General features: G+C 47.6%; 10 protein-coding genes across 10 annotated transcripts; 5 read left to right on the top strand and 5 right to left on the bottom strand.

Annotated features, from left to right (window-relative positions):
- Window positions 1-630: 630 nt before the first annotated feature.
- SERLADRAFT_414187 (uncharacterized protein) lies at window positions 631-1,707 on the top strand (the record flags this gene model as incomplete). Its single annotated transcript, XM_007316028.1, has 6 exons — window positions 631-791; window positions 855-1,130; window positions 1,197-1,341; window positions 1,395-1,454; window positions 1,601-1,645; window positions 1,678-1,707. The coding sequence occupies 5 exons, from the start codon at window positions 910-912 to the stop codon at window positions 1,705-1,707; spliced, it is 501 nt and encodes a 166-aa protein (XP_007316090.1).
- A 1,340-nt stretch (window positions 1,708-3,047) lies between these two features.
- Window positions 3,048-4,612, bottom strand: SERLADRAFT_435771 (uncharacterized protein; the record flags this gene model as incomplete). The annotated part of the gene is made up of 4 exons (XM_007316027.1): window positions 3,048-3,952; window positions 4,006-4,232; window positions 4,299-4,332; window positions 4,369-4,612. The coding sequence occupies 4 exons, from the start codon at window positions 4,610-4,612 to the stop codon at window positions 3,048-3,050; spliced, it is 1,410 nt and encodes a 469-aa protein (XP_007316089.1).
- A 1,037-nt stretch (window positions 4,613-5,649) lies between these two features.
- SERLADRAFT_462378 (uncharacterized protein) lies at window positions 5,650-7,258 on the bottom strand (the record flags this gene model as incomplete). The annotated part of the gene is made up of 7 exons (XM_007316026.1): window positions 5,650-5,830; window positions 5,893-6,132; window positions 6,229-6,387; window positions 6,449-6,704; window positions 6,759-6,856; window positions 6,910-7,142; window positions 7,197-7,258. 5 exons carry the CDS (start codon window positions 6,936-6,938, stop codon window positions 5,907-5,909), a joined length of 768 nt encoding a protein of 255 aa, XP_007316088.1.
- A 349-nt stretch (window positions 7,259-7,607) lies between these two features.
- Window positions 7,608-9,922, top strand: SERLADRAFT_414184 (uncharacterized protein; the record flags this gene model as incomplete). Its single annotated transcript, XM_007316025.1, has 6 exons — window positions 7,608-7,987; window positions 8,043-8,625; window positions 8,667-8,888; window positions 8,995-9,172; window positions 9,222-9,460; window positions 9,512-9,922. The coding sequence occupies 6 exons, from the start codon at window positions 7,608-7,610 to the stop codon at window positions 9,920-9,922; spliced, it is 2,013 nt and encodes a 670-aa protein (XP_007316087.1).
- A 411-nt stretch (window positions 9,923-10,333) lies between these two features.
- Window positions 10,334-10,586, bottom strand: SERLADRAFT_383896 (uncharacterized protein; the record flags this gene model as incomplete). Its single annotated transcript, XM_007316024.1, has 1 exon — window positions 10,334-10,586. The coding sequence occupies one exon, from the start codon at window positions 10,511-10,513 to the stop codon at window positions 10,349-10,351; it is 165 nt and encodes a 54-aa protein (XP_007316086.1).
- A 2,348-nt stretch (window positions 10,587-12,934) lies between these two features.
- Window positions 12,935-14,481, top strand: SERLADRAFT_462376 (uncharacterized protein; the record flags this gene model as incomplete). The annotated part of the gene is made up of 7 exons (XM_007316023.1): window positions 12,935-13,027; window positions 13,080-13,161; window positions 13,210-13,414; window positions 13,480-13,681; window positions 13,791-13,848; window positions 13,905-14,019; window positions 14,073-14,481. 7 exons carry the CDS (start codon window positions 13,010-13,012, stop codon window positions 14,299-14,301), a joined length of 909 nt encoding a protein of 302 aa, XP_007316085.1.
- A 302-nt stretch (window positions 14,482-14,783) lies between these two features.
- SERLADRAFT_414181 (uncharacterized protein) lies at window positions 14,784-17,863 on the bottom strand (the record flags this gene model as incomplete). The annotated part of the gene is made up of 22 exons (XM_007316022.1): window positions 14,784-14,916; window positions 14,985-15,009; window positions 15,060-15,117; window positions 15,181-15,208; window positions 15,379-15,485; window positions 15,536-15,581; window positions 15,642-15,669; window positions 15,735-15,759; window positions 15,809-15,840; window positions 15,895-15,920; window positions 15,977-16,002; window positions 16,058-16,075; window positions 16,147-16,156; window positions 16,216-16,314; window positions 16,343-16,380; window positions 16,445-16,523; window positions 16,584-16,644; window positions 16,717-16,732; window positions 16,943-16,988; window positions 17,151-17,160; window positions 17,239-17,268; window positions 17,437-17,863. The coding sequence occupies 22 exons, from the start codon at window positions 17,504-17,506 to the stop codon at window positions 14,784-14,786; spliced, it is 1,011 nt and encodes a 336-aa protein (XP_007316084.1).
- A 76-nt stretch (window positions 17,864-17,939) lies between these two features.
- On the top strand, window positions 17,940-19,418 carry SERLADRAFT_462371 (uncharacterized protein; the record flags this gene model as incomplete). The annotated part of the gene is made up of 6 exons (XM_007316021.1): window positions 17,940-18,071; window positions 18,136-18,265; window positions 18,330-18,810; window positions 18,863-18,968; window positions 19,019-19,080; window positions 19,149-19,418. 6 exons carry the CDS (start codon window positions 17,963-17,965, stop codon window positions 19,329-19,331), a joined length of 1,071 nt encoding a protein of 356 aa, XP_007316083.1.
- A 262-nt stretch (window positions 19,419-19,680) lies between these two features.
- SERLADRAFT_462367 (uncharacterized protein) lies at window positions 19,681-23,397 on the top strand (the record flags this gene model as incomplete). Its single annotated transcript, XM_007316020.1, has 6 exons — window positions 19,681-19,996; window positions 20,059-20,565; window positions 20,615-20,701; window positions 20,762-20,803; window positions 20,851-21,908; window positions 21,965-23,397. The coding sequence occupies 6 exons, from the start codon at window positions 19,714-19,716 to the stop codon at window positions 23,153-23,155; spliced, it is 3,168 nt and encodes a 1,055-aa protein (XP_007316082.1).
- Window positions 23,375-26,116, bottom strand: SERLADRAFT_414179 (uncharacterized protein; the record flags this gene model as incomplete). The annotated part of the gene is made up of 7 exons (XM_007316019.1): window positions 23,375-24,409; window positions 24,479-24,940; window positions 25,009-25,198; window positions 25,261-25,655; window positions 25,709-25,784; window positions 25,866-25,898; window positions 25,980-26,116. 7 exons carry the CDS (start codon window positions 26,099-26,101, stop codon window positions 23,375-23,377), a joined length of 2,313 nt encoding a protein of 770 aa, XP_007316081.1.
- Window positions 26,117-26,126: the final 10 nt, after the last annotated feature.

Raw genomic sequence — 26,126 nt, 5'->3', positions numbered from 1 at the left:
ATACGGATGCCACTACAGCAGAACGGTCACCTGCCATCATACAAACTTAATAACTGTGCACCTGGTGACGAAAACTATAATGAGTCGCTTTAGATGAGTGATCTATGGTCTCTGATTCTCTCGACAGGCAGGCATTGACAGCACCCTCACGCACCATTATCGATATTGCAGTGTCACTTTCTCAAAGTTGGGCAAATTAGTGTGGTATGTACGAATGGCATGATCTTCTCAGTTCAGTACCAACACTACACTGGACTTCCACTTTCAAAAATTCTCCGTGACGCCACTGAATTACAACGGGAAAGTGAGTACAACGCGCTCAAAGAAACTTCGGATCTCACTCCCGAACACAGCTGAGTACTCGCGCCTTTCTCACAGAGGCTGTCCATACTAGCGTATCTAGTATCTAGATCATGAACCAATCCACAAACCTTGCCTCTCGCTACTTGCTATTATTCCCAGACCGCTATCTGCAGTAGCTATTATAAATTCTACCACGAATATTGCCGTTGCCCCAAGTTGTACCGTGGCTGCAAGCTGTGAAGCCTTAACACGTTTAGTGGCGGCATGATAGGTAACATCACCCAAATTCGAATATGGAGTATATGACACAGAACTTTCTTTCAACCTATAGTAAATGGATCAACTGGTTTTTGGAGCGAACATGAGGCTGACCCTGTTGTACCTGTCCGACTGTGAACTCGATGGGATCGATCTCTGGAGATAGCCGTATTCACAGACCTCCATCTGTTGGCCATGTCATGTTGATGTCTCATAAAAACCGTGCTTGAGTAAGTGTACGCGTAATCCTCTATGCTACTAAAAACCCCAATCTTTCTAAATATTTACCTTAGGCTTTCAGCATACTCTTAGCAGCAAGATCATCTATTCCACCTCTAGCTTGAAACTATGCCTATTGCGCTGGGTCTTAACGTATATGGAGTTTTCACAGCTACCATCTCTCTAGTTGCCCTCATCGGACACGTTTTACACCGATATCTTCCAAGTGCTAGGATGAAGATACTTGTAGAAGCGTTAGATGACACCGAAGGGATGATATATTCAATGGCGGAGGCGGGCCTTTTACCTCGCTCTCGAGCAGTTCTAGAAATGGAAGAGCGTTTGGCAATGTACGAGTGTTTTGTGACATTTATTGTACCGTTTTCTAACCCCTTTCTCTGGTTCAACCTATTCAGCCTCAGAGCCAAGTCGTCTGAGCTACATGCAAAGGCAGTTTGTGCAACCACCCCTTGGAAAGAATGCAAAGAGCTTTGTAAGGGTCTCTCTGCATCGATAGGGATTTGCTTATGCCAGGTGAAAGAGCTGCGTGCTTCTGCTGTGGTACGTGTTCTATAATCTTTTGCACATATTGAAGTAACTAAATCGTGGAACAGATGATCAGCGAGGCGGAACGTCGACGCCTTCGAGAGCAGAGCCTTAATGGCAGTGTTTCAGTGCGTACTGAGCACAGTTCTGTGGATACTGAAGTTACTAGTGAAGAACCGTCTTCAACGTCAATGTCAAGGCCTTCTGCGTCAGAGAGACCTGAGGGTACAGTTCACTCCATTTGTTCTGCACTATTTGTTGTACTCATTCCCAGAAAGCTTCCGCGCCAAGCCATCTACGCAGTTCCGAGTCTGGGTCTGTATGTGAATTTGATCATAATTGTCCTTTTAGAGACCGATAAAAATTATTGTCCCGGCGTGAGGGCTTTGATTTATGCCAAGAATCAATAGCAGTTATGCTCCTACATTATTTCTCGTCGTCGTATACATTTCCTGGTGTACGCAGAGCTAATTTTCCATCCTAATCATGACAGCCATTTCAGTTGACCAGCATATCTACGATACAACATGCATGCATATATATACATCGCTTTTGCCCTTACTTCCAAGTGCCGTGGGAGCCTGATTGCGTTGGAGCGAGGAAGTCGATGTGAGCTTGATGCAAGCGTTAATGAAGAACGAGCGCCGAGAAAGGAAGGCGAGAAGGATGAAGTAGGAGTGGCAGCCTCCAATATATCAGCACCAGAAATCTTATGCTCCCGTTCTTGTAAGCAATGCGTTGCCAGTACGCACCTCAGAGTTTCCCTCACAACTCTTGAGGTGGGGTAGTCTTATTCTACGATAAACCATACCTGTCAATGGACTCACATGCCGTTGTAGCAGGTACTACAAACCATTTATACACTTAAAATATTCTCTCCAGAATTCTAAGCCCGTTGTTGTGTACTGCTAATAGATTGTCCATTCTAAATAACGATATCCAGCGGTGTGTAGTGTTTGGTGTTTTCAGGCTGATGGCTGTCAGACTGAGATTTTTGGAAATTTTGGCCCTCACTTTGGCCTGCAGAGTATGTCAACACAGGTAGGTATGCAGACGTGGGTGAGCCAACTTCCACGTGTATTTATTTAAACCGTCCGGTCAATAGTTAACATCGTTATAGTGTTCGAAGATGAGATGACGAACAAAACGTGTATGCGTGCCAGGTAAAATCTCCAACGATGTATGATGTATGATCTACCTATTGAAATACGAGACTCTGTCAAATGCTCCCCTAGTAATATTTGATATCTATTTTCATACCGTCTCTTTTTTCTTCAATGAAGTGGAGACCAGGGCCTCAAAGAGGTGGAGAACAATTTAGGCGGTCGAAAATGCCTTGATATGCAGGCAAGATGGTTATGGGACGATGAGTTATACAGCAAGGTCGCTGACTGCTGCATAGATGATCACTTTGCCTTGAAGTAAGAAAATCATGTTGGAGCTGGGGTCGTTCCTAACATGATGAGAGACATTTCAAAGGTAGACCCCTTGATCACCAGACATAGGGAAACCCTGCGCTCCTAGGTAATAATTTCATCTGCTTCTGAGGGTAGGTGGTGAGACGATGGGGCCTGAACACACCAAGAGCGATAGAATCTGTGAAGTGGCTCAGGCAATGAAGCTCGTGACATGAAGCCGCGCCAGCACTAAGAAATAAGGACACCAAGACAGAAAGGAAAAGATCTCGTAATATCGAGATATGACATGTCAAATCCTGGGATTCACACCTCCTCAGTACCCATTCTCTCAGTTGATACAGTCGCTTTTTGTGCTTTGCTTTCACGCTTAGGCTTCGTACTGGGTCCTTCGCCCTGCTGGTCTTCACCGAAGGGGTGATGAGTTTCTCTTCCGTGCGATTCCCGACTCGTCTGGTTCTCCTGCTCGCACGCTCGCTTCTCTCGCTCTCGCATGTGCTGTTCCATTTCATGTGCACGTTGTGCGTGCACTCTGTAAGTCTCAGATGGGAGCAGTATTCCAAGCTTTTTCTGTTGTTCTTCGTCCCCCCGTCCCATACTACCTTCTGATCGTCGCTTAGTGATCCCAGGGCCTGTAAGTAAATCCCTGTGATTCTCCTCAAGCGCTGCCTTATCTCCTCCTAGTATCCACTCCCTTTGTTCGCCCTTCCTTGTTCTCTCACCTCCTACTCTCCCTCCTAAAAGCAACCTGCCGATCCGCGCCACACCCCGTGCGACAAGCCTCGCAGTCACCCACTGGACTAGAGAAACTCCGGGGACAAGTCCGATGACGTCTTTAACGTCCCAGATATCTCGGTGGTATGTGATAAGTCCCGATTCGTTGAACGAGAGCCGGGTGTGGATGGGAAGACGGAGATGAAATGGAGAGGGGATGGAGAGTGCTGTATATGGTATTGGGAGTGAAGGGAAGGAAGTGGATGTAGAGGACAGGGAAAGGGACGAATAAGATGAGGAGGGGTGCGCGACAAGTGAGCGAGGGGTTAAGGGAGAGTGTGGAGCAGATGACGCCGAGAGGGTGGGAGACGAACATGTGGAAGATGTAGCGGGACCTAAGATATGATTGGGGTTCTGTGCTTGACAAGAACCATTGTGGATTCCTGGGAGAAATAGTATGTTGAGAGTATGCTCAACAATCGACTTACGTTGACCGTCTGGGTATTTAATGATGAGGACGTCGTATGAGATAGTCCTAGTGTTTACTCACCGAAACTTTCGCTCTCGCTAACTTCGCCGACCTCATTCCACACTTTGATAGCATGGAACCAAACTCCATCGCCAGAGACGTTGTCCATATTAGGTAGACGAAGTCGAAGAAGGGTGTAGAGCATGGCAAGGGGCCGAGGAACGTCTACGGTGGAGAACTGACGAGAAAGGGCGTATATGTCGGATATGATGGACCGGGAAGTGGCAGTTATAAATGGATTTTCGTACCTGCACGTCGCATTCACGATAACAAACTTCAGTCTAACTTACCAACAGTTTTTGTAACGCACTCACACTAAAACGTGCGAGAATGGTGAGCATAGATCAACTAACGAATATGATTACAATGAGTTCATGTACTCACTTGCATTTGCCTCATAGAAAAGCTCTGCAGCGTCGAGAAAACTTGGCTCGTGTGAATTTCCATACACAAAGTCGCATACCTCGAGTGCAGTAGCATGCCGTGAAACGACAGACATGTCAATGGAATGGGCGGGTGTGGGTCGGTCAACAGAGATATCGTTGAGCGATGCAAAATTTCTGCCCGACGCAGGGCCAATGGACGAAGCGGGCGACGGTTTGTGAGGGAAGGCTATTGTCGAAGTCATCGTCGTCGTCGCTGTCGGTGACAAGAGCAGAAAGATAGCGGAAGGGCTGAGATAGCTTAAGCGAGACGTGTCACGGCTCAGCTCCATAAACAGCCACTTCGACGTCACCTGACCTTGAGCCTCACATTATCCACCAACGTAAGGTAAGATACACGAGTCTCTAAAAAGAATCGCTGGATTCGTGACATAATAATATACAAACTACAAAGTTCTCGAGTTCGTTTCGCTAAAATCAGTCAATCGTCTGGAATTTTCACTTCTGTGTATCAAGTCCTCGCCATCCAGTCACATGAAGGTCAAAACCTGTTCGTTGAGGTCTTTTCTGACGGATCCTATAACAAAGTAGATCGGCGGGTAAATGGGCAAAGTCAAGGTGACCGGTCTCGGCACTTGCGCTGACAATGAGATATTTTCCGTTGTCGATGGACATTGTGATCAGAGTAAATTCGAGTGGTGAGGTTTGGGTTCAGGGAGTTGGGGGGTATGTTGGCCTGGTTAAATAGAGTGGACATCCGTCATTGATGTCACAATTATTCGCGTCCTAATGACTTTGGATGGCTCCAATGAATGGAATATGTTCATGATTGCACCATTCGGGACTCGCGAATGATGGATATCACTAAGATTCTAGTCTCCTTCAGAAGTGACGGAGTCGCGAGTGAGCGGGACATGTCAGTCACGTATAGATGTAAAGAGGCGACGACGTCAGCTATTCACTTTGTGTTATATAGAGCCGAATACCTTGAAGTCATTTGACTCTACTACGTATCCATGGGAGTAGTTATACGCTGAAGAACGTTCGAATGGGTAGTATTAGTACTGACGGCGTAGACAAATACTGACAGCACATACGGTATTACTTCAAACGTTTGACTTTGCAATGCAATGTTTATCATCAAAGCTTTAGATGTCGAGGCTAATAAAAAAGGATCAGTGTACTAGATAAAGGCATGGTTGTATAACATCCATCGGATACTCGAATGAATGCCATACTTGCATCTGAATCTGTGGGATACTTATTTTCTGATATCCGCACATTTTTAGATTTAGACTTCAATGTGATTCGGAGAAAAACTCATTCAAAAGCTACACAGACACGACTTAAAAGTCTTGTATACAGTCACTGGTATGCGCCTCAATATGGATGTAGTAGATTTATGCGTGGTTCAAGTTTTGACGTCGAAGGTCATCAGTTATACGCCAACGATCCATAAGCTACTGAAGACGGAGAGCAAATAATCAGTCAAATTTTGCCATGGTCTTCCAGCATTGAACCATACCAAGTTTCTAATCACTACAACGCCAGGTAGTCCCTCACTTCTTCTTCGCTCAACTTCCTGAAAGTCGGCTTTGGTCGGCCAGTCTCTCCGCCTATCTTTCCTTCTTCCAGTTCCGCCAGAGTAGGCACCGTCACAACACCGATCTCGATCGTCTTTTCTGTCATTTCTCCCTCAAACCCTTCCTTCAACGTTAGTAGGGCGGTGTGAATGGCATCTTCCAAGCTTATGTCGTCGTTGTATCTGCAGGTTTGAGTCACAAAGAGCGAGAGTTGTAGTTATGTGCGAGGATCGATCAGGTGAGAAGATATGAAGGAGGAACAGAAGAATGTGGCGCACCGTTTCTCTAAGAATGTCTTCGCGTTTGTCATGTTCTTGCCAATAGCACTGGCTTTCCAGGCCCAGAATGAGCCAGATGGATCTACTTGGTACAGACTAGGCCCCCGGTTGTTATCCCATCCTGCTACCAACAGCGATACACCAAACGGTCGCACACCTCTAAATCACACACGAACATCGGTCAACATTAAGAACCAAAGCGATCAAGGTCAAAACACACCCGGATTGCGTCGCCTGCTGCATGACGGTAGCAATTTCCTGAGTCAATACCTTCGTAGGTGGGTATTCGCCGTATAACTTCCAGTATGCCTGTGCACTCTTACGAGCTTTGGTCAACAAGACACGGAAGTCAGGACCCATTCCAGAGTATACTAGGCCGATATTTGGGCAAACGATGGCCACTTTGTCGATGACTGAGTCGTCTACGAGGATGGATGATGATTTCTTTTCCGTTGCGATCACGATGCCGTTCGAAGCTGGACGAGATCGATGTCAAGATATGTACGGGTCAGTAGTAAGACTTGACATACCTTTGATACCAAGACTAGTAGTCCCTTGCGAGACGGCTGCCAGTGCATGCTCTATCTGTACCAACTTCCCGCTTGGGGAGAAGACAGTGAGGGAATAACTGTAAAAGGCGATGAGCGATGCAGATGGTTATTCTTTGATCTCATTAAGTACCTGTATGCACCACCGTCAGCACTTGCCATGATGAATGTCTGTTGTAAAAGGTAAAAGGTGAGGCTAGGAAATATACAGATGACGTTGGCGCGAGGTCCTATAACAGACGCGGACGCGTTGCCTTCCTGCCAGTGGCAGTGCCACTTATGGCCAAACTTGTTTGGTTCACTTCTACCGTTGCTCTTTTGACGCAGACTTTCACGAACATCAAAAGCGTCGACATTCCATTCAATCTGTTACCAACATAATCTAAACTTCGCTTTGAATTCAGTATCACGAGGGGTCCTTACTAAAAAGTTGCAACATTCGTCAAGTGTGTACTATTACTTCCTCTTCAACTGGCACATTTAATGGGGCCTCCGAACGAGACAATAATCCGAGGGTTCTCAAAGCATTGAGGTAGCACGATATACTGTACGTAGTTGTATGCAAGCAACGGCCGCCAGGGTGTGACCTCCGAGTTTGCCCCAGAGTTAGCAACGAGGTCAATGTGACCTGTGACACTTCTGAGATTGGCAACGCCGAGGCCGAGAACAGTCGGTAACGGCTGGTAAAGGCCTTGCATCGGTCGGTAAGGGCTCGCATCGGTCAATGAACCAGCCTCGTGGCCTTTAACTCCGCTAAGGTACCAGGAAATTTATACCAATTTACAATGAATTTTGACTCGTTTGCACTGCTACAACAACTTCACTGACACTATGGAGCTGAAAAGTAATACTTCTGACAACATTTCACGCATAAAATACCTCTCAAAACTGTTCAAAAGCTTACCCGATGATCTCCCTCTGAACCCCGCTAGCTCTCGGTACAGATTTGGCTTGGACGGCGAGGAACTTGAAGAAAATGGCCACTGGTATGCTCTCAATCACAACCTGGAAATTTGCTTCCAGGCCCACAGTCTCCGAGGTGAACCACTGAAGATCACTGAGCGTGGGAAGAGCCTGGATACACTGTTGAAGATGCTGCAAGACGGGATGCGAGAGGCTCCAGGGGATGCCGAGTTGATAATGAATTGGGTCGAGAGGTTGATTGCCGCAGCTATGGTGTCCGGGGCTAAGAATGTAAAGCAGACATCAAAGTGAGTTGGCCATTGTCAGCAAACAGTCACCCGAAAGTTAAACAACATATCTCAGGAGAAAGATGGCCTTTTCATCATCGGATGAAGGGTCAGCAGCACAGCCTGCCATCAAAACCGCGCTAAAGAAGAGAGGGCCAACGCGGAAGGCACGAGATAGGTTGCCTGTCAAAGGGACAGCTGTAACACCCATCACCATCGTCGACGACACAGACACATCATCCGACACCGAGACAACGGCCCCTCGCGTCCATTCCGAGCCTCTGCGCGCGAGAGAAACTGCCAAGCCCAAGATGCCGAGGCTGGTTGCACTGGATGACAGCGATGATGAACATGATGGAGATGATGTTGATGATGGTGAATTGCCCAAGCCAGTGCGGAAGAGACAGTCCACCCTTTTCGCATTTTCTGGGTTCAAGAAGCTGAGCAAGGCTGAGGCTGATGAACAGAATAGGAGAGAGATGGCAGAGACGAGACAGGAGGCAGAGGATGAGCGAGTTAGAGAAGCCATGGTCCGGAATCTGAGAGAGACCCAGAAGCGCGAGGGTGCACGAGAGAGGAAGAGGAAAAGCCGATTCAGCAAGAAAGCGAAAGAGATACGGAGTGGTAAGAGGAACTCAGCGGGGAAAATCATGAAAAAGGTCAGTCCCTGCCAAACACATTTCGACTTTTGTACTCACAGTTACAGATGGTTCTCGGCCATGAAACCCCGGCTGCTGGTGTCCCCGATCTCTCTGATCTTGCTGAACTGTCAAGGCCTGGCAAGATATGGAAGAAGGGTCGTAATGTGAAGTTGAAGGGCACAATTCAGAATCGGCACTCGCGCACAAACTGGTATCATCCATACCTTTGGGTTCACATCAACAATGTCGCCTCTCGAGTCGCCTGGTCACCTACATTCATTGTTAGCACGCTGCAGAAAGACCACCCGAGCCTTTTTGCAAAGCTCCATCGGGGAACCGTTTCTTGCTGTAATTTCAAACACATCAGCTAATCATTTGTTGTGGTAGTGGATGGAGTGCGTGTACATTCCATATGTAAACAAGATCATCCGCGATGAAGAACTTCCCGAGGATCAAAAGTCAATCTTATTCATTGACTGCTATCCTGTGCACACGGGGGAAGAATTTCGGAACTACTGCCGCCACCACCATCCGAATGTCTTTGTTATCTATGTACCTGCCAACTGTGAGCCTCATTCTCTACCGGGTTGTGTTAGATTGCTAATCCTGTTTAGGCACTGGCATCTATCAACCTGCTGATGTCGGACTGCAGCGCGTGACAAAGCATGCTCTGAAACAAGAGTCTCTCAACTTTTTAGTTGAATCACACCGTCAACAGCTAGCCGGTGGTCTAAAACCTGAAGCTGTCCGATTCACTCACTCCCTACCCGTTCTTCGGGATGCCACAGTTGCTCCTGCTGTCCATGTTTATGACATGTTCAAGCAGGGTAAGGGCCCAGAGCTTGTTCGCAAGGTAAGCTCCATTTCATTATCAGTATCATACCATCCTGACGACTTTATTTAGGCTTGGTCAAAATGCCAAGTAAAACAGTGGTGCCTCTCTCCTGAGGTCATACAGCACCGAGACACAAAGGCGGCCTTGCGGAAGTACCTTCAAGACCACCCCACATTCAAAGCCGAGATTGATGCAAAGATTGGCGATGTTTATGGCATTGACTCCGAACATGTCAACCCCGAAGATGACTTCAACAACGAAGGTGCCGACATGGATGATTCCGAAGTCCCGATTGGTTCAGTTATTCAGGAGGCACTCGGAAACGGGTTGGGTTGCATGCCCTTCTCAGCAGCGGGCCATGGTATTGCATCTTCTGAGCACACTGCGGTCCATGATGGTGGTTTCTTGCGGGGGTTGGCTGAGGGGGATGATATTTGGGCTTGGAATGTGGATGGTACTCGCATAAGCACTCTACCTTAGACTTAGGGGCTCTAGAATCAAATTTTTGCTGTTTGCGCGATTTTTTTTGCGATTTTTTGTGATTTTTTGCGATTTTTACAATTTTGACCTCAGCCTAGTGTGACTGAAAAGTTGATAGCAACGAGCCCCCTGTGACCGGTGACCGACTAGTACATTAGGCAACGCAACCGACCCCCTGTGACCTGTGACGTTGCTTGCATACAACTACGTACAGTATTCAACGTGTATTGATTTACGTTAAATTATGCTCATATCTTTGCCCTCGCCGAAATGACAATTAGCTCAACCTGACCGTGTTGTTGCATGTGCTTTCTATAAAGCTTCACTATCAGTGTCCCATGTCACCACCATCCAGGACGGTTAACCATCGTTCTATTATCGATGTCTGAGGCTAGTGATTCAGTGATTTTTACGACAAGAGTTTGTTCAAATAAAGTATGATAAAACCATGACTATCGTGATCGTAATTGTGCTAGTAACTAATTTTATAATTTGAATAATGAATCCATAGCTGTACTCAAGCAGAAGTTTTGATTTACCGTTTGGAATCAGATATTGTTGCTTCTCTGAAAAATCGTGAAGATGTTGCATGCGTGTGTCGAGGGAACTTGCATACAGACTCGGAGAAAACGAAATTCCCCCATACTTCTCCAGGAGACTCGCTCACTCCAGAATCTTCGTCCCTCCTCCATCTTCATGCACCCAGACCCACTCTGTTCGAAACAACTACTGTTCCTTCCCCCGAACAAAAAAGAAGGAACCACAAGGGAGCGAAGAATATAAACCATCGCTCACGCCAGTCCCCACACCCCAGCTCTTCTCACACCATCGACAAGCGCATCGACGTTCCCAAGGAGCGTACCCAGTATCGCTTTCTTCTCCTCTATAGTCCTCGTCTGTGCGTTTGAGCTAGGCTGAGACGAAGTATTTAAAGTGGACTGCGATAAGTTGGAATTAGACGATGAGGTGCGCTGATAGGATGACGACTCGTTGAAAGCAGACGACTGAATGGAGGAAGATGAACTATCCCCGACGACGTATGTAGAACCGTCCGAATCCACGTATGAGCTCGCGCGCGATCGCGATCGCACGTAAGGGGATGGAGTGAGGACACGTCTTGTTCTGTCCTTCCTGGGACTAATCGGCGTGGCATTACCCATGGACGTACTCTCTTCTCCTATACCCGATCCGGTAGCTGAAGGCTTCTTGGGGCTAAGAGGAACATAGTCCAAGTCTCTGTGAAGCATCAGCAGGGAGCGCTGCAATGGTTGAGGTTTCGCTGCCCTCTGATTCGAAGAATCTAGTCCTTTCTTATCTGCAGCAACAGGAGTGGATGGCACTCCTTGGTGAAGAGAGACAGAAGAAGCAGAGTAAGACTTTTTGACCGGGGATGGCGTTTTTGCAGTTATCGACGCTGACGTCGAAGTAGATGTAAAAGAAGTAGACGAGCCTGTGGATCTATTGGATCCTGAAGAGGATGTCGAAGACCCTGATCCAGATGACGTAGAACAGCCCGATCGTAAACCCGGAGGAGGTCTAGGGAATATTCGAGGTTTGGTGTTCGGTTTAGGTGTGTTGGGAGCAGTGGTAGCTGTAGACATTGCAGTGAGAGATGGTGTCACTGGTGGCGCGGTGGTGTGAGAGGCTGATGTTGGAGATGTAGGAACGGAATGTGACTTGTGTTCAGAATCATATACCAGGGATCCATGTGCACCTGAAGGGCTCTCGTCCATGAGGTAGAAGTATAGGAATTCCAGACATTTCATTCTGTGAAATCGCGTAATAGTATCAGCGGCTCTACCCTTCTAGGATGACAACACAACAACACAATCACAAGACATCAAATTGGAGACATACCTGACTTCTCTTGGTGTTCCTGCGCGTTTTAGAATCTTAACCACTGCCTGTACACCATTTGCATCTTCAAATATGCGCAGAGATGGGGGATGGTCTACAAGGATACATAGTAGGGTGTCCAGGAGGGTAGAAGAAAGATGGGGTTGAATAACTTGTGGCGGTGTAGACTTCGACGGAGACGTTGACTTGGATGGTGGTGTGGATGGTGGATTTATGTTCTCTGTGCTACTGACTTGCGGGGGTGGTGCTAAAGGTAGGTGTCGTGAAGCGAATAGTAAGTCGATAAGGATCTGGAATGGGATATATGGTCAAACTACTGTATATCGTGCATTATGTGAGCTGACCTCGAGACCATATCTGCGTCCCAGGAAGTGTTTACTAGGCTGATGGTTAAGAACGACGCCTTGTATGATAGAAAGCGATTGAGATATATGGCCAGAGAGGAAAGAGATATCCTTCTCTCGGTCCTCTACATCATCAAGCAATGAGTAGAGGCACACCAGAGGAATGAAGAAGACGCACTATCGATTTGCCCTTTATTCGTCAGAGATTCCAACCGTGGGATGGTGCTCGATAACCAGGCTATGAGGCGTGAAGGGACTATTTGATTGGTCAGAAAGATGGCAGGTGTGAACGAAGATAGTGCCCACTATTGGATTCAAATATATCCTGTGACAAGAGAAACGTGTCCAGTGTGTCGTCAGATGTCGTTGAAACGCAAGCAAGCGCGAGCTGCTGTTCCAGTGCTGCAAGAGCGCGAGTTCGCCGTGCTGATGAGGACCTACTAGAACAGAACTTAATCCAAGGTTAGTGCAATAATCCGGTGAAGCTAGTTGGCATACAAGTGGTTGCTTACATCGTCCAGAGCATCCTGTAATGACATCTGCATTGAGCCTCCCTTATATTCCATTGTGGTTGCTTGTCTCGATTTTCCCAATTTCTTGACTATTTGTTGGTGGTGAATGTTGAAGATGCCAGCCACGAACCGCAAGGCCAATTATGGGCGTCTGTGGGCGCAAAAACGGCTAAAAGTGCCGCACACGCGTCTGATCACGTGTCCGAGGAACGTGACACGGAATCTCGGGAGAGCGCATTTACGATCAAAACGTGAAGGCAACAACTGAAAAACTGGATAAAGAGAAGCTAAACATATACACGGACGGATATAAGATAACGCTGCACATCACTAGCCATGTTCCCCACGACCTGTACTCACACTCCCTCACCATCATGGCTCCCATAAAAACAGTGAGCACGCTGTCTGGCATAGTGACCTCGTAGATTGACAGACAACACACAGCAATGGACAAGGCTAATTCGATTCGTGGCTGTCGAGACTGGCATGGTTCATATTGGACAACCGGTTAACGGTAACCTTGATAGTACGCCCCATTCATTTCCGTCCCCACCTCGTTCTTAATTTCCTACAGTTGGACTCGCATTCCACTTCAAAGAAACCATCAAGGCTTATGAAATCCTCGGTTCATACCTCGACCCGGCTGCCCAACTCAGCAACAACATTCTCACTGTCAAAGAACTCCTCGCACCTTTGTCGAGGGAGGAAATGAAAACAGTAAGATGTTTGGGTCTCAACTACTCTGATCATGCCGCGGAGGCTGGCCTTGCAAAGCCTGCGTAAGTGTGCCATGCATTTCTATTTGGTTCTCCATATCTAATCAATTAGTCTCTCTCTTCTGCAGTGCGCCAATTCTCTTCTATAAACCTCTTGCTTCTATGATTGGTCCATCTGTCCCAGTAGTTATCCCACTCGCTGCTCAACCTCCAGCGCTCCACCTCCCTGACTACGAGGTAGAGCTGACCATAGTCATCGGGAAAGCCGCGAAAGATGTCAAAGAAGAGGACGCGCTCGACTATGTCTTGGCCTATACCGCTGCAAATGATGTGAGTTACTGCCTTACTCTTTCGAAGTTTCACGTAGGGTCTTTTGTTCTAGTGGATTTGGAGTAGTATCGATGAATGTATGCTAATAATTCCTTACAATCATTATTAGGTCTCCTTCCGCAAACACCAAATGACAACATCGCAGTGGGGCTTCTCCAAGGGCTTCGGTACGTTCGCCCCGCAATCACTTTTATATACCATTGTTGCTTACCCAACAATGCAGATCAAACAACCCCAATCGGCCCATGTCTCGTCTCTAATAATGCTATCCCAGACCCGCAAATTGTTCCTCTCAAATGTATACTCAATGGAGAGGTAGTTCAGGATGGATTAACTGAGTGAGCTATCCAGTACATTTCTCCCCGCTTACTCATTATTAACCTTCACATAGCACCCAACTGTTCAACGTCCGCCAAACCATCGCTTTCCTCTCCCAGGGTACCACGCTCGAACCAGGATCTGTCATCCTCACAGGAACTCCAAAAGGTGTTGGTTTCGTTCGCAAGCCGCCTATTTACTTGAAAGACGGAGATGACGTGAGAGTGTGGATTGGAGGTGGAGTGGGAACGTTGATAAATTCTGTCGTGGAGGAAGGAAGGGGCCTGAGAGCCAAGCTTTAAAGGACGACTGTAAAAACATGCGAGGCAAGGGGCAAAGGTTGTCTTAGTGCTTCTTTTTGGGCCGAGAACCTTCGTCTGCTCAGTCTTCAAATCTTGTCAGTACTCCTACTTTGATAAAAAGCATCCTTATGTACTACTAAGCGGTTTCATGTCCGCCTCCGCCCAATCTCATATTTCCACCTATGATATATGATCAGACGGACTGATGTCTCAATAGGTTTAAACTGACGCATGTCAAGATTAATAGTAAGTATCTACCAATATAAAAGATATATGCACACAGGCTCCACACTAAACAAAGTCAAGGAAGCGGCACAATTTTTTTTAGTACACCGTCACTGGTGCCATTAACTCACGCCTTTCCGCCACTCCGCTACACTCACGGAATGAAGGTGGGTAAGACTGAGAAATAAGAATAAAGAACTTTAGCGTATAGCTATAGGTGAACTCTGAGCATCGCAGTCCTCCGCAGTTCACCGTATTCAGCTATGTAGCACCGAGAGTTTGAGCACAGACTCAGATTCCTTGTAACGGCCAGGAGAAAACATCGGAGCGTCAATCGAGCAGTCAAACTGATTGCTCAATGGACCCTTGGTCGCCTGAGCCTGGTAGTGTCTAATATTCAAACTGATCACAGTTCATATCAGTTTCAAGCGGAGAGGTTTAGGGACGGTAGGTAATACCTGGTTAAGAACGAGTTTGCGAAAACTGTATAACTCAGGTAAGTGATATCTCGGGGCAAGACTTCAAACACATACAATTCATTTGCACTAAAACCATTCCGAGGTAGTAAAGAGTGTTTGGGATAGTAAGATACTGACGATTTCGCACGTCAGTTGGAGAATATCGATGGAGCATGCTCTACCATCATATACGCACCACTATGAGCTCTGCAAAATCCAATACACTGCACATTGACGTCAGAGATAGTACCAGCCTCGGAAATAAGAGAACATCATCACATTACCAATGCGCCTGCACCTATAGCGTAAATAACCAAATTGTTGATGAGGCGTGTTGTCCTGCAACGCATAAGTATGGTGAAAAGGACCAATCTGAAAGTGGGGAGATACGCACCGGTGTAACCCAGAGGTTGAACGTCTCCTCCGAAGGAAATAAGCGAGGATGAGAGAATTTGCGGTATCAGTCACAATAGCCATCGTAATGGAAACAATAACAATAGACTGTTGAAAGTTATCTAAATAGTACATGCAAAGTGATAAATAGTACTTGCTCTGGCATTCTTCCCAAAAAGTAGCCAGGACGCTTTGTACATCATGCTGCGGTAAAATAGGTAATGAGGCGAAATTTTGGCATGATATGTGTGATGGAGACCGTACCTATAAGAACAAGCTACCAAGGAACAACCTGAGGGGAAACCATGAGCTCCCCGGTGTTAAATATTTTTACATCGAGTGCTGTGTTTTACACACCGAGACGAGCGATGGCAAAAACAACCTGTGTACAGCATCAGTAGGGAACATCACTAGGTAAAATGTGCATTCACCAATGTGGCGGAGATATACCATTGCTTACTAACTACAATGTCTGAGTAATTGTAGTAAAAGCCCTTTCAAATGACTGATAACTTACGGATCCATATTCGCCAGCTGTAATATCTTGTAACATGAATAGATTAGCGCGATTAGGCTTTGTCATGATGTTTATTTCTCACAAGTTAACGATGAGAGTGATGAAAAACTAGATGCAGATAAGAAAACACGTTCAAGTAAGAAGCTAATTGGAGGTCACTTACGCCAATTGTATATGAGACCTGTAACAGATTTTAAATGTGATTGTTTTGTTAGATAAGTCGCCTTGGATTAAGATAGGGCTTCGACTCACTGATATGGTCCTAAGAAGAGAAGGAGATCAGTAGAATATCCGATATCACTGTGATTATGATTTATTTACCAATGGACAGTAAGCATGATTCCCACCTCCGAGAAATTTACGATAAGGTAATAATCCATGGCACCAACTGCCAGCCCCACATGAGCCGTCTCCAAAACCCTATACATCAAAATTTGTAAGAGAGGACCTGGGAATATAATATGAGTAGAACCATATAATGGCAACCTGCAACCACAAAACTCAAAACTGCTTAGAATGAACATGGAAACGTAAATGCAGTATAACTTACGGTCAGCTTGAGGATCCACCTGTCTTCAGAGTAGTTCTGATAGTACAGGAAGGTTTGCATGCAAGTGATGCCATATAGCCTTTGATAAATAATCAGTCTGAGGTGGGCAAACTTGAGATGCTCGCGTTTTTGAACTTACGTCATAGCAAACATGGTGCCCAGCTGAGGCCCTCGCATGAGGAGTTCGGCTTCTAAGGAATCTACATGGGAGGACATTGATGCTTGAGTGAATGAAGAAAGAGTATGAGCGACCGAGTGCTTGCTAGCCGAACCTGTAAGCCAGAAGACCTATAAAGCTGGAAAGTATCCACAGCATTCGTCTATTCATCATGGCAGCTAGCCAAGCTATGCCTATTCTGATTCGGAATCGAGGCCTGCAGCATGATATCAGGATTCTTGCATCACGAACAATCATTATTATGGCTGTGTTTTTGTAACTGTAATTTTAGATCGTTCCTTGCCAAAAAGCACACGCACTATGCACACAAAAAGACGTACTGGATGAGATCCAGACAGGTTGGCATTCAAGCCAGCACCTTGAGACCTTGACAATTGGTCCAGAGTGGATTTAACCTGGGAGACATATATTCCTCAATGAATACGGGAGCGCCACCAGGAAGCAAGATACCAAGACAGGAAACGTCAGTTGACTCGCTGAATCCGGAATTACATCAACAATGACCCGGTCGTTCTTTATTCTGCTCACCGGTACATTTCTATTTGCCAGGATAGCCTGAGTAGCGTAAGTATCAACGAAACCTTGTCAAGTCTTTTCCTTACGCGCATACACTTACTTATCCATGAGGCGACGTTAAATGTGAACGCTAGAACAGTGTATTGGTTCCATGGGTCGACACTGAATTTCGAACTAGGCTAGAGCTGCAAGATGTAGACTTAGTCTGTCCTCCTACAATGTCAATAGACCTATGTTTTCGTCGGAAAGTTACACTGATGCAGAATTAGCATACGAAGAAATGATAAAACATACGTACTTCTCATGAACCTGTTCTCTGCCCAAGTTATACTGGCCTGGTAATGTTTTGCATATTCACCATTCATCATGGGAAGAGAGTAGCTCCTGCACCTTGACAAACGTTTTATTCTACGGTAAGTGGGTTAATCCAGCAGATAAACGGAGCGCCTGCGCCGCTTCTTTCCTTCATACAACGCCGTACGACGCCTGTCTCTCTTTCATACTTTGAACATCATGGTGATGAGATTGCTTGGCAATTTGAACTTTTAAGTTGCAAGTTTTTGATTTAGAGTGGGGCTTTGGGATCGTTGAAATGGCCATGGAGTTCAGTGAAACAGCTTCGAGACAAATGCAAGAGCAACAATCTTGATGAGGGATATACCAGTGACCACTGCTGCAGCATCGTATTCATCATCTGGGTACTGGTCACTGTATGATGAAGCTATAATTTGACCATGACAGAAGTTCCGAACTGTCCGTTCCGGCGCGCGGAGTACATAACAGTAATAGCCGATGTCCAGTCCTTTCACCACAAGTCTTTTGACATGGACGACGGCGACGACGATGCTTCACAAAATGCGCAGGAGTTGGATGAGTTTATAGCGAACCTGATGCTCCAGCCAGAGCGAGAGCAGGTTGCATCAGAACTAGGGGGTGCGGTAGTCTGTCAAGTTCATATTTTGACGCTTTTCACAATGATGACCTTCAACCAGTATAGTTTTGCAGTCTATCTATGGTGATTCAGCTATAAAAGTATGGCATCCGACTCCTGGAAGTAGTCCCGCCCCAGATACTCAAATCGGCGACAAGGACGGATCAGACACAATTCGCTATGTAGCAGCCCTTAAGTGAGTAAGTTGTGCGTGTCTATCGAGTGTCGTCCGATCTAGCTCATAATCTTCGAAACCTCAGCCTGCTCTCACCTCACGAAGATGTATCTCTTCGCATCTTGGTATCAATTCCTCCATCGTACCCAAACTCTTCCCCTCCGCAACTACAGCTTCTCTCACGATATATCGGTGCTTTCGGTGTCGATTCATCGCTCTTTGGTTCCATTTTGCGTACATTCATATCCGTAAATGGCGCTGAGTGGTCCCCAGACAGCGTCTGCGTGTTCGATGGGTTGCAAAATGTCCTTGAAAGATGTAGCGCTTGGTATGAAGATCGACTCAGTGTAGAGAAAGCGGGTGAACTTATGAGAGGGGATGCTCATGCACGCGAAGAGGAGCATGTATCATCATCAATCACAGACCAAAAAATTGACGATGAACACGTTTTGCCACGGGATGTGCCTGCATTGCCTGATGGGATTCGCATCGTAGAGGCTGAGTCCATTGTAGACCGTAGAAGCGTGTTTATTGGAAGGGCGTGCGAGATATCTCATCCGTCACAGGTAAGAATGATAATTTTCTCTCGATATCTAGTACAAGGCTAACTTGTTTAAGGTCCCTCTGATACTGAGCAGCCTCATGGCAGACCGTCGCATATCGCGAGCGGCACATCCGATTATTAATGCATGGCGATGCCAGGTTGGAAATCTGCTGCATCAAGGTTATTCCGAGTCGACAATATCATATTCAAATACTTAAACGATCGAACAGATAACGATGATGACGGTGAGACGGCAGCGGGAAGCCGTCTTGCGCATCTCCTCCAGATACTTGTCAGCAGTTCACCTGTTTATATTTGTAACGAGTGATTCTAATCCGTCATTCTAATCCGTCATACTAGGAGATCAATAATGTCCTTGTCGTCGTGACACGTTATTTTGGTGGAATACATCTTGGGCCTGACCGCTTCAAACATATAAACCAGGCAGCAAGAAACGCGCTCGAGCTCGGAGGCTTTTTGGATCAGGAAGGTGGTACCTCATCGAAGAGTGGAAGAGGCGCAGGGAAAGGGAGAAAGCGGTAAGACATAGAAGGCTGATTGTACTTTCGTAGTGAAGAGTAAAAAGAAATCAGGGGAATCCCCAGGTGCTATCACAAAGATGGCCCAGTTAGTGATCGGCCGCTGTCCGGATATTGATCTTCTATGGCGCCAACGCCTGACAATGAGCATCAATGGTGCTGGCTTGGTCTAGCTTGAGCCAGGTTCTTTGATTCTGGATGACACTAACACTAGTGTTATCATCGCCATACCGTATGTTCATGGCCCGACTCAGGTGTTTTAAATATACGTAAACGGGCACGGGCCTGGTGGGTGCGGTGGCGTGGGAAAGCGTGGTTTATACATGCTGTGGTGCGCTGCAAAGGTGCTATTTGGTGGAAACAGGTTGCGCTCGTCGTCCCACACGATGAACAGCTATGGTTCACTGACGGGGAGAGCGGCATCGACAACATCAAGCTTTAATCTACCACGTCTCCTCATCGCTCTTTCTCTTTCTCTATACTACTCAGGTTTAACACTTGCCCAGCCGGCTACACTCCAATTCTACGACTGTTTCACAGGCAATGCTTCTCAGAAACTGAGTGTCGACACGGTCTATGCCCAGTATCTTCCCAATGAGGTCCTCAACATTACGGTGCTGGGCCAAGCCAGCCAACAAATCCTTGGGACCGCAAATACAACTAGCCTCTGTATGTTTGTTTACTCTTTTTGTGCATTTTCAACGTGTTCATATCATTCCGACGTAATCTAGCGACACTCTTCACAGAGTCAACAACGCTGACTTTCAATAGCTACAGCAACAATTCTTATCTCTGTTCATCTATTCGCCCTCCCTCGCCCCTTCCTTCTCTCAGCCCAAACGAAACCACATACTGTCCAATTCCTGCAGGCCCCTTCGCTTTTTCCACCATTATCCCCTCCTCTCTTAAGTATGCGCTCACTACCCTCAACACTGAACTCCGCGCTGTAGACCCGTTTGGTGTCGAAATACTGTGCCTGGACGTATCCACCACTGTTCTAGAACCAGGTCCGCTGGGTTCACCGTACGGTCGTGCCCATATCATCTTTTGGGCGACCGTCGGATTGGCCATCGCCTATTGGCTGGTCGTGGGTATCGCCCGTATCGTTTCGGCATGGAATCGTGGCATTAGTCGGCCAGGGCCTGGCGTCTGGCACAGGGTAGAAAGCGCTGGGTTTATCCTTGCCAGTGCCATCAGTGGTGAACGTCTGGCGACTTCTCCGGCTCTCATGAGATTTTGTGCGTGCAGAACTTAGCTTTTGCGCTCCAGTCTTGACTTCTTTCTAAGGTTCACCATCTATGCGGGACATTATCTTCCACACCCAATGGTGTGCAGCTCTATCGATGATCGCTGTACAGTGGCCTCCTTTTGTTTGTACGTTATTTTGCTGTGCTCAAAGTAGATGTCACGGTGACTAAGTATACATATTCTCAGATCCGCTCCTAGCACAAACAGGTTGGGCGGCCCTGTCGTACAGTAAGCTTCAGCCACGTTGTATACTCGCCGTACTCATTTCCACGTAGACATCACTCTGACCCAAGGAAATGGAGCAAATGATCATTGGAGTCCTCTGGCTGTGCAACCTTACTCACCGCCTTCAGACTTTGCTGATCAGCTCAACGATTCTACGTCTCCCATTTACATCGATCCCTCAGTTCCCAACAGTCTCTTTCTCCTCCCCCCTAACACCAATCCTGGTATAGAATCATACGCTTACTCTGTCGGTCTTCGTCCGCAGGATCTATTTGGCATATGCGTTGGACTTTTCTTGGCTATTGTAGCTGGGACGATTGTAATTAGCTTCGCCGTCTGGATGATAGACTGGGCCTTTTCTTCCCCACCACCAAATTCAAACACCGGGTTGCCAGCGAAATTAGGTGGGACGCGCAGCCCGCGACTATCAGCTGGTAGCAAGGATATGCTGGAAAATGCCGTAGGAGGGATAGTTCTAGGCTCGCCTGATGAAAATCGTTCATTGAATGGTCATTATATGCTTCGTTCTGCACCGCGTTTCCCTGGTCCCCGGGTTGGACGGTGGAAGCTCCCTCGGCCAGACATCAGCTCATTCCATTTTAGTGTGCTCCTGGGTAATCTTGTGCGCATACTCGTTCTATTCCATCTTCCTGTAACTATCTTTTCCTCGTATCAATTGGCACTGGGTGCAAGACAGGAGATAAGTACGGCGTCTGTGGCTCTCGCTGCTCTATCGTTCGCTATATTATCCGTTTTGCTTCCGGTGTTCCTTCTAATCCGACTGATGCGAACTACGACGAACAAACTTTACGATGAAACACGAACTCTCCTCGTTCTTGGGCCGTTATACAACCATTATCGACACGGATCGCAACTCTTTGCGTGTCTCCTGTTCTGCACGAACCTGATCTTTGGTGTCACTATCGGTGCTGGGCAGGGGAGTGGAACAACCCAAGCCGTCATTATTCTTGTGGTGGAGGTCGTCTCAGCATTGGTCACCAGTGTATGGTTACCGTGGGGCGCGGGTGCAAGTATGGGTTTGATTAGCTTCCTGTTTTGTGTAGCGAGGATCGTTATCGCTGTCTTATTGGTCATTTTAACCCCTACTGTAAGTGTTTGCCCGCCTATTCGCGTACTCCATTAACGATCCGCCCTTCTGAAAAGATTTCTATCGGTGATGGCGCCGGCGGCTGGGTCGCCTATGGTATTCTCTGCGTCCTTTGCCTTGTTTATCTGGCCTTCTTCCTCATGCTAGTCGTAAAACTTATCGAGGCCGCCGTACGTATCGCGGGGAGAATCGGGTTCGACCGTAGCAAACACGCTGTTGACTCGGGGCTTATTGGAGCTTGTGGCTTGATGGGCTGTTGCGGTCCTCGTAAACATCACCGAAGTCGACCTCGTCACCCTTACAAATCAACGACGGATTCATACCGACCCACCGAGCCTTCCCTATCATCCTATTCCCCGCCTACAGCTAACTTTGCGCAGAAAGAATCCTCAGCCTCGCATCACTCTCATCATTCTGGTCCACCTTCTGTACTCAGACCTGAGCACGCGTTAAGACCATACAAAGAAGATAGTGACGATGAAGGTGGTTTCATCATGGGAGCTTGGCAGCCATTCCCACGACCAGGTTATGCAGCCATTGACGAAGCACGCACGTCGATCTCAGCACCACCCACACCGCCAGCATCTGGATTCTCACGTGTTGGGGGAGGTAGGGCGCACTACGATAGCCCATATGCGATTGCGTCTGGCTCGACATTAACGTTCCCGTCTGTGGAGCGGAACAGTGGATCTGCTTCAGGACGTGCCGTCCCCCCCATGTTTGATGAGGGTGAAGAAAATGTGTTAACGCAACCTTCTGCCAGCGTAGCAAGCGTGCAGATACGGATGCAGTCATTACCCCACGGTGCGATGATCCCGCATGTGAGGACAAAGTCGCAGACAGCTATCATCGAGAACGCCGGGATTCCTACGCCGTCGAGCGCAGTAGTTATGAATGGAAGTCCAGGAAAGGTCCCCAGTGATCCGTCTATTCCAGAAAATGTGGACACTGGAAGTGCTTCAAAGAAAAGGCATTGGTTCAACATACGGAGGAATAGGAGACATAGCGAAGGCGATATTCTTGACACACAAGATGAGGAGACAGGATCTAGTACTCCACCTCCCCCTAAGGAGACCGGACGGTCCTTCGTCGTAATAAGAGACCGGAAGCCGCAATCATCATCTCAGCCAGATCAACCAACACAACAGATACAACAAGTAGCCGAAGCAGCTGGGATTGCCACAGGATCTACATCACCCACAGAGAGACCAAAATCGTTTGTAGTTTTGCGGGGTAAGGATTCTTAATTTCTTTTGCGGCCTGCGCTGTTAGCGGTGCACGCCCATAATGATGTAGATATGTCGTGACCATCTCGCATGTGTTCTTTTTGTTTCGCATCCGCCATTTATTACCAAGGGACCTCTTACACTACTTCTGGCATGTATAGTTAGTGCACTTTCAATGCTCTGGACTGTTCAGCGTTCGCTTAAATGCCTAAACTGATTTTGTATTTGATGTTTTATCTATCATGAACGATTGCTTTCCCCTTCGTCCCCCAGTGAATCCTCTCTTCCATCTCCACCGACCCAGAATATTCGCCAATCCTCAAGATCTTTTCGCCACCAACCATAAATTCCTTGCTCAGCTCTTAGTCGAGTTGCTATTTCGTCTGTCTCTAGACTGTCAAATGAAGTAGTTGAGACCACACTCGCAGCCGATAGATTGCGAATGAGGGGAGTGGGATGCATAGGACGATGCCAGTTTCCGCCTGAGGTGAGGAATCCAGCCTCACCAATAAATGCCTGGGCTTGTGGAGGCTCAGCAACTGCTTTACCCTTACCCTTCCCTCGTCCGCCAGCGGACAAAGGAAGGGGAACTTCCTGCACCTCAACACCATCTTCACCCATCCCGATGAGTTGCAAAAATGGAGAGTGCCCACTACCGGGATGGCATATACGTGCGCTGACGCTCCCAGGAGGGGACTTCCACATGATAGTGTGTAATGGTGGGGCCGTTGAGAGCGTAGCGGGAAGTGGGCAGGGTACGATGTGCGTTTGTTTCCCGCGCGTTAGGAAGTACACACTTCGCAGACCGGGACCGCCCGCCGGCCTGCTATTTCCACTCATCAGATTCTGGTACGGTGATTGGGCAAAGGGAAGGTCGGCTTGACTCGGGAGCACCCAAGCTCCTTTGCCTTCCTTCGTGTACCCAAAGTCATACGACGCACGAGACCTGCGGGCAAGCACGACATTTGCGGTTTGTGTAGAGTCGTATAGGTCCACCTCCGTGACTGCGGCGTCGGCAATGCGAATGATTCCTGCCTTCTTCTCAAACACGATGAACAGTGCCGTTTGTGCGCCGTAACTGAGACCGAGCGGGGCGGCGAAGGCAGAGCGAGCACTGTAGAGGCCTGTGGAGGCGTCGCTGCTGACGACACGTGAGTGGCCTGGCGAGCTCCCACTGTAACGCGTAGGACCAACGTCAGAAGGACTGCGATAAATGTCTTGAACGGATTGTTGGACGAAAATTAAGTTGCGCGGCTGGAGAGGCGTATAAAATTCCTAAATGGCGATAACACAAATTTCATTAGCTCTGTGAGAAAAGCTGATATGAAAAGATAACATGCTTACTTTAACGAAATGAAAAGCCCTTTCATTTTTGGGTTTCTCGTATAGGAAGATGTTAGATTTAGTCGCCACCGCCAGTAGCGCCCGACTCCATTGTTGACCCTCCTGCCATAATGCATATGATATTACAGATGCAGAAAGAAGACGTGAGCCAGGGGCAGCAAAGGGGACAAAATCTGTCGCCCAACGAAGTGGCAAGTCGTCAACGACGTCCCATGTCGAATCTGTTGTGGCAGCAGTGGACTGGCTTGATTGTGTGGATTGGCGTGAGGCTTGCGGTGGCTTGAGAGATGGAATGAAGCTTTGGTAAGAGCTTGGTTGTGGTTCTGGTGTATGTCGTGTTGGAGATTCAGCCATTAGGTTTCGGAGACCCTTGGTGAGGCTGCTCGCGTGACGATGTCTCTTTGACGGTGTCTGTTGTGGATTCCCTTCTGACGGTCGTTGTAGATCTAATGGCCGAGCTGACTATCCCCGATTGAGTTACACGTGAGCACCCAGTCAGGTGAGTGAGAACATCCGCACAAAACACACACCTGCTGAGCAATAGTCCATTTCGCAAGGCTCGTGAGACTTGCAAGATTATACATTCTCAATGTTCGAATTGATTCTTTCTCGTGGTTAGTAGACGGTGTATCAGTATCGGGGCCAACGAGTACAAGCACTACCCCTTTTGGAGTACCTTCCCCTGAATCCTCCGATTCGAGCACGGACATCTGGTACACACTATACATCGATTGGAATCAGATGCTAGGAATACTTGGGGCTGGGGTTTAAACCATGCTCACGCTTCGCCTTCCCATATCGGCCTAGCCTGAGCCTCATTGGGGCCTTTCTGCACAAGTCCTCCTGTGTCGACCCATTCGCTGGGAAACATATTAAGCACCGACAGTCCGCTATCATGGCCAATCAACAACAGTCTGTCAGACTGGAGCGGTAGAACACAGCGTATTGGAGAGGTAGAATGTGGGAGGAACCGTGAGCCGAATTGGTGCAGCTTGAGGTGAGTCGGTGAGAGGAGTTCACCCGGAGGCTGTGAGGGGGGTTCAACTGGAGTGGGGCTGGCGTCAACCTGTGGAACGTCAGTTGAGAGCCCATCGTTTATGCGTATTCGTAGAGGTGGAACTGAGGCTGTAGACGGCTCTTTCATAGCTGGAATGGACCGGTCGGATTGCGAGTCTCGCTAACGCAGGCATGAATAAATAAAGGAAATATGTGTAAAACCAAATGACAGACTGATTCGCCCCCCCAGCCCCGTGCACGTCGTCTATCGAGTTCGTCTGGAGTGATGTCTGCATAACGCTCGGCCGCCCTGGTCTCAGCATGCGAGTCAGTCATGCGCATGGCCTGAGAGACTTTGCTGAGCCTCAGACTACCGTACTAGTAGACTCACCTTTTCTCTATCCAACCTCTCCATCTACCGAACCTGGCAATTTCGCGAGAGAAAGTGTCAAACATGAAGTGGTAAGAAACCCAAGTCTCGTGCATGGGTCCACGGTGAACACACCTCGAGTTAGGCCCGCTCTGTGCAGCGAGGTCGTCATATGTTGGTAAATCATCACCGCCTATCTGATCCTGTTCGATGTCATCCTGGATATATCTATCTCTCTTTTCGTCCTGCAAGTTCATGTTTGTTTTGGAGGGAAAGGGCCGT

Source organism: Serpula lacrymans (genome assembly GCF_000218685.1).
Source record: "Serpula lacrymans var. lacrymans S7.9 unplaced genomic scaffold SERLAscaffold_4, whole genome shotgun sequence".
Taxonomy (NCBI): domain Eukaryota; kingdom Fungi; phylum Basidiomycota; class Agaricomycetes; order Boletales; family Serpulaceae; genus Serpula; species Serpula lacrymans.
This window is presented reverse-complemented; position numbering and strand designations above follow the sequence as displayed.